General features: G+C 42.5%; 1 protein-coding gene across 2 annotated transcripts in view; it reads left to right on the top strand.

The window, feature by feature from the left end:
- The first annotated feature begins 242 nt into the window (after window positions 1-242).
- The window catches only part of LOC144097419 (uncharacterized), a 53912-nt gene continuing 47387 nt past the window's right edge, over window positions 243-6767 (top strand). Inside the window, exon 1 of one of the 2 annotated variants that reach the window (XM_077630146.1) lies at window positions 243-468. Coding sequence is in view for 1 of the 2 variants with exons in the window: in XM_077630145.1 (XP_077486271.1) it covers window positions 5916-6011 (96 nt within the window). In the remaining variant the exon portion in view is untranslated. Of the gene's footprint in view, window positions 469-5810; window positions 6012-6767 lie in introns of those variants that run through there. The other variant, XM_077630145.1, reaches the window with a different exon arrangement.

Raw genomic sequence — 6767 nt, 5'->3', positions numbered from 1 at the left:
AAACCTGCCATATTCGCTGGGTCAAATGTACGTTTTTCATCCCGTTAAAAACGCTCTCACAAGGCAAAGTATGATAAATAGAAAGCATAGCCTTCATGAACAAGTTTTAACGCGACAGCCTCACAGGTGCCGTTCAGCGGAGAACCCGGCGTAGTTGGCGGCATCATCTGTGTGTGCGGGAAAGCCGGATAGTGAGAGATAGTCGTGAAGGTCTGGAATTGTTGGATTGGTTTGGTTTTTGGGGGTTTAACGTCGCAAAGCGACTCAGGCTATGAGAGACGCCGTAGTGAAGGCCTCCGGAAATTTCTACCACCTGGGGTTCTTTAACGTGCACTGACATCGCACATCACACGGGTCTCTAGAATTTCGCCTCCATCGAAATTCGACCACCACGGCCGGGATCGAACCCGCGTCTTTCGGGCCAGCAGCCGAGCGCAATAACCACTCAGCCGCCGCGGCGGCTTGCAGGTTTGTAATGAAATGTGATCAAGCCATTACAAAAAATGGTGATTAGAAGGTCACAGCATGACTCAAAAGTCACTAGGACATCGTAATCAGCCTGATTCCCCCCCCCCCCCCCCCTGGCAGGATAAAGGACATGTGACTATATAAAACAATGTGCTGCGCTCAAAAGAAAAACGGGGCAATTAATCAGGAATTGAACTCCTTAACCCTAGAGGGTGAGCCAGACACGATGCCCTAAACCACACAGCAAAATTTGTACGACTTGGTTCAGCGTGACCTTAAAGTCAAAGTCAAAGTCATTTTATTCAGGCAGCAGTAATAGGTGCCTAGGAGGCAGACATAAAAGCAAATTAATGCCTGACTCAGTGTCGGCCCCCTTCCCCCCTTCCCAAACACATCACTCAACAGCAGGTACAGTCACATCGTTGAACAAAGTTTCGATCAACATAAAAGGAACACATTAATACAGCATAGCATACAGTGCTAAGTCATACTGCGAGGAAACAAACAGCCAATATAAATCGCATGCAGTAATAGGCAGAGAAAATAAACAGGCGGGAACAATAAAACATTCACAACAAAAACCATCTGGTGTCTACTTGGAACCCAGAAAAAAAAGGAAATAGTCAAAATTGTGTGCTAGGAAAAAATGTGTTAATTTTTCTGTTAAAGGCTAGAGCTGAAGTACTGTCAGTAATAATATTCATAACCATGGCGTGCTTATTCAAGAAGTCAGGAATCTGATATGTTAACTTTTGTGTTCCGTAGTTTGTACGAATCCTGTCTCTGTTATAAATGGTAAGCCGGAGATTGTACATGTATTCTTTATGAAGATATTTCTCTGTGAACGATGATGCATTCTGTTTGATTTGAGTGTATATAGCTACTGCTAGTTTTTTACATAGGATGTTTGTGATAGTCAGGATTCGGTATTTTTGGAATAACGGTGCTGTATGAGTTCGGCGTTGGACATTTTTTATTTGGCGCAGAAAATGTTTTTGTAGTACATGTAGGTTTTCTAAATTTGTTTTTGTGGTCGTACCCCATACAAGAAGACAGTAGTGCAGACGGGAGTGTATTAGAGCATAATACATTTGCTTTTTTAACCATGGTGGTAGCAAATCCTTTAGTTTATAGGTGAGCCCAATCGTTCTTGAGATATCTGTTCGAACTTTTGCGACATGTGCAGACCAGTTTAGGTGTTCCTGAAAGATTACACCTAGAAATTTATGTGATGCAACGCGTTCGATCTGTTCATTGCCAAAATGCAGAAGAATGTCTGACATACATTTATTTTTTGGTCGAAATACAATATATTTTGTTTTGTTCGTGTTTAGGGCTAGTTTATTTACGTCGAGCCATACCGATAGGTTACACAGCCAGACATTCGCCTGCCTCTCAATATCTACAATATTCGCACCAGAAAAAAAGGCGTTAGTGTCATCAGCAAAAGGATAATTTGCGGGGTTAGTGGAATATTTACAATATCATTGATATATAACAGAAACAATAATGGACCAAGTATAGACCCTTGTGGTATCCCATATGCGATAACACCAATATCTGACTGCGCTTTGCCTACCGCTGTGTACTGAAATCTGTTTGACAGGTAACTCTTAATTAAGTCGAGAGCAACGCCTCTAATTCCGTAGTTGGGTAACTTTTGCAGTAAGATTTCATGTTTGATAGAGTCGAATGCTTTTTTGAAATCAAGAAACAATCCTACTGTGTACAATTTATGCTCAAAGTTATCTATTATTTGATCTTTAATATATAGAAGGGCCGTCTCCGTTGACTTACATTTTTGGAACCCATACTGTTTTTCTACTATGACGTCGTTTTGCTGGAAGTAGTTTAGAAGGCGTGTATTTATAACTTGTTCTATTATTTTAGAAAAGATTGGCAAGACAGAGATAGGTCTGTAGTTATTAAGGCTACATTTATCACGTCCTTTATGAACAACGGATACTCTTGCGATTTTCAGTTTATCAGGAAAGACACCCGAACTTAGGATCAAATTGCATATATGCGACAAAGGGCGGCTAAATAGATGTGCAACTGATTTTATTGGTTGCGCTTTCAAGTTATCCACTCCGCAAGCACTACTGTTACTTAGCTTTTTTAGTAGCGTGAATATTTCTGCCTCTGTAGTAGGAGTCAAATAGATTGAACCCGCAACAGCCGAACCCATATATGATTTGCAGTCAAGGTTAGAGCTATCCGCGTTGTTCGTATTAAATGCTCCTGCGTTTTGGAAGTGTTTGTTGAATTTATTCGCTAGCGAGGTTCCCGTGTAAGTTGTGCCTTCAATATTCAATTCCTTGAGTTCTTTCTTCTGAGTATTTGACATGAGATGGTTTGCGGTTTGCCACATTTTTCTTGGGTTGTGGACACCTGCAAACTTGTTTGCGTAGTAGGAATGGCGCGCTTTTTTAATGTCATGTCCTAGTTTGTTTCTTATTTTCTTATATTGATTTAAGTAGTCCAGAGCTCTAGTTCTGATAAATAGAGCGAAAAGTCTATCACGTTCCTTGATTCTGTTTAAAAGTGTTCTGTTAATCCACGGCTTTCTTACTTTCCTAGTTTTCCTGAATTCTAATACTGGAAATGATTGTTTATAAGTGTTCTCAACTTTCTCTGAAAATAAATTGTACGTCATTACTGGGTCCTTTGAACAGTAAACATCATCCCAATTTGTTTGCGCTGTTAGTCTTTCAAATATCTTAATTGTTTCTTCATTAATAACCGTGTACTGAATCCACGTGCGCGAGGGTCGCGCCGTGTGTTGTGTAAGGTGTGTTAGAAAAATAAAGATCGGTAGATGGTCGCTCAGGTCCGCTAATAAAACACCAGACTCAATATCGGCTGAGCTACAATTCGTGAAACAAAGATCTAACAAGGTTCCAGAATTGTTTGTTACTCTTGTTGGTACATAAATTACATTTTCATACCCGTATAAAAGGAACACATCAGTAAGTTTTTGATTATTCAAATCACGACAAAGAATGTCTACATTGAAATCACCAAGGAAAACAACCGATGAGCTATATTGTATGCCGCACTCCAACATTTCTTCAAGAAAGTCAAGAAACATAGACAGTGTTCCAGATGGAGGTCGGTATACTACCACACATACTATGCTCTCGCACTTTATCATAACCGTCTCAAAATGAGGACTAATTCGGCAATATTTTGAGATAACACTGCAACTTAAATTATCCTTGACATAAACGGTCACGCCTCCGCCTCTTGTATTAGTACGAAAAATTGACGTATATTTGTACCCGCTAAATTCAATAACATTAATTTCATTGGAAAACCAGGTCTCAGTGAAAGCGAACAAGTCAGACCGATGATTTAACGAGTCCAGAAGCATATCCCACGCGTCCTTTTTTGTTCGTAGGCTTTGAGCATTTAGGTGGCAGACAGAAAAGGCCTTAGCACAACGAGTCTTGTAATCACGGAAAGAAACAGCGTCATGATAGCCGCCTTTAGAAATGCAGTTTGTCATTGGCATAAAGCCAGTAAGTAAGCAACTCTTGGCCCATCAGAATCCTTATCGTAGTTTCTCTAGATCATCGACAGAAGCGATCCTGATAATCTTGCTACGAGGGGCCCGACGCACAAACAGCTTTCCGTTCTTAACCCAGGCAAACTCGTATTCCTTTTCTTTCGCCTTCGACTTCATTCTCCACAACAAGTCCTTATTTTGTGCTGTAAGGTTCTCGTTTAAGAATATCTTTGACTGTTTGTCCTTCAGTTCATTCTTCTTGCTTAGCCACTTGTCCCTAGTCACACGAGATGAAAAGCGAACTAGCACAGGTGCTATCCTTTCCGAAGCGTCTTTATCGCCCCTGAGTGGAAGTCGATGCACTGCCTCAACGTCGGCCTCGGAAAGTCGAGCAATCTCAAGTTCATCGGCCAGAAGGTTAATTTTGTCTAAAAGCTTTTCGTCGGTATGCTGAGGCAGTCCATGTATTTCCATATTCTGCTTTCTGCTATTCTGCTCGAGATTTTTGATATCTTGCCTCAGTTTCTTTGTTTCTTGGTCATCAACTTTTTCTTCAAGCTTTTCCATGCGTTTCTTTAAGCCAGTTATGTCTGCACTTTGAGTTTCCATGCGCGTGAGGACTTCATCGTATTTATCAGAGATTGCTTTTACTGAGCTCTCAATGCAGCCCACGGTGGTCATAATAGCCTCAATGTTGTCTAATTTCGACTTCATTTCCAGTACAGTAGCAAGCTTGCTCTGTATGTCAGCAATTTCTTTTGCCAAGTCTAGGCCGGCCTCTTTCTGCTTTGTTGTGCCCTGACTACTACCACGGGCTTGTGAAGTTTTGCAAGTGGCGCACTTCCATGTTTTTTTTTGCGATCTCCGATTTTTTCTTGTAGTTGGCCTGATTTACTCCTGAGCAGGCGCCTATGTGATAATTATACTCACACTCCGCGCACGACAAGAACACTTCACTTATATGCATGTCAGTTGGTCTTTCATAAAATATAAAAAAGTGTGCGAGTCAGCGTGAGCAAGAGGAGCCGCTGACGGGGCCTATGAACGCTATCGCGTCATAGCCTTAAAGGTGGAGCTTAAGGCCTACTCCTCGCAGCACCTCCCAACGCAGGGCAGTGGCGTGTCTCTTAACCGCTGCATCACTGCGCCAGGAGTGGCATGGGGACTCCCAACAGTCAATGAATGTAAACTAGAGAATGACCAATTTCGCACATATGGGCATGCACTCATTAATGCTATCGCATCATATTCATAAGGTGCAGCTTATGTTCGATTTAACCTACTTTTGTTTCAAGCCTGCTTGACCCTGATAACATAGCTTCAAATTGCAAGCGAAGTGAAAACCAAGTGCTAACGCACCTAATTCGGACTTGGCCTAACCTTGCTAAATCGTCCGCCATGTTCAATTGCATTTATTCTGTAGAAACAGTTTTGAGCATAGCTCACCTAAAAATCTTGCAACACTATCAGGCGTGGAAGTTTGCTTGCTTCAAGTTTCAGTCGCTCGCTTACACATGCATGCTGAGTTTTTAAGGCTTATTTTGCTATACGAACAATTTATTTGTGGTGATTGAAATCATCTACTCCGGATAGAGAGTCGTGGAACTTAGAGTCATCATCAATCTGGAACAGGAATTGGTTCTCTCCCTATACTTGTTTTAAATTCATATTTCACCGTATTTTTCTTTCTCAACGCATAAATAGTGATGCTGAGTAAGGCGGATTTCGAATGTAGCAGTACGCTTTTTCCTGAGAGCCGCTTTATCCTTGATAGCGACGGAAACGCGGCCGTGCGAATCAGTGCTGTGGTTCGTGAGCGCCGTTTTGGTCACCCGAAAGCACGTGTGTCGCAGCTGCGCTGGCTTACGTGTTGCACTGCCTGCCTGGATAGCACTCTACCTGAACGTTCAACAGCATCGGACGCACTACGACTGTCGCTATGGGAGTCTATCTTCGCTGTGCAGTTTGTCCCGTGCTGCTTTTGTTCTTTGCCAGGGCTTTAACAGAAACGTGTCAGCCTGTGGACGTTCTGAAGGTGAGGCTTTTACTATACATAAGGGTGCCTGTTTCCCATACCTTACAAATGTTAATCAGGCCTCGGGGGACACTTTCATGGTTCCGCCATGTGCACATATTGCGCACAGCTTAACTGCTGCAATTTCATTTCAGTGCACTTTGAACGCACAAACTGTTGTTTGCTTTTTATCTTCCACGCTCACAAGGAATAACAAAAATTATGGAGGAATTCATACTTAAAAAAAACCTCCAAGCACAAGTCACGGCGCTCAGCACGACACCTTTAGGGCTCCCTGATCAGAGCATTTGAGTTGTAGGGAGGGAATAAAATTTGAAAGAGTCAGGAGGGTTTCAACTAAGGTTAAATCGAAATAGATGTGCGAAAGCTTGGTTTGACTTGGTTTATCTGTTGGTTTGCTCTGTTTCGTGTACTATTTCGCTGTTCCTCGAGGCGAACGGCTTGCTGTTCCGGTGTTTCGCAGCAACATGGCCGGACGCTTCCGCCGCTTATTCGCCAGTTATTCATTGCGTTTAGCCATTTCTTCGCAATGGGCAGACTCACGCTGACGCCGTCTTCTATCTCTCGTTGTACATCAATAGGCGTAGTCGGCGCAACTCCTCCTCGGATAAATTAGGCGGTCCGGGCTAGCTCTCCATAATGCGTAGACTTACGTATAAGGCAGGCGCAGCTTTATTCTTATTCACTTATTCCTGCAATATATTATATAGTTGTAACGTGACGGCGGACCCGCCCAGATAAATCCACAGGAGGACG

Source organism: Amblyomma americanum, chromosome 7, assembly GCF_052857255.1.
Source record: "Amblyomma americanum isolate KBUSLIRL-KWMA chromosome 7, ASM5285725v1, whole genome shotgun sequence".
Taxonomy (NCBI): Eukaryota; Metazoa; Arthropoda; class Arachnida; order Ixodida; family Ixodidae; genus Amblyomma; species Amblyomma americanum.
The sequence above is the reverse complement of the archived record's forward strand: the minus strand, read 5'-3'. Positions and strand labels throughout refer to the sequence as shown.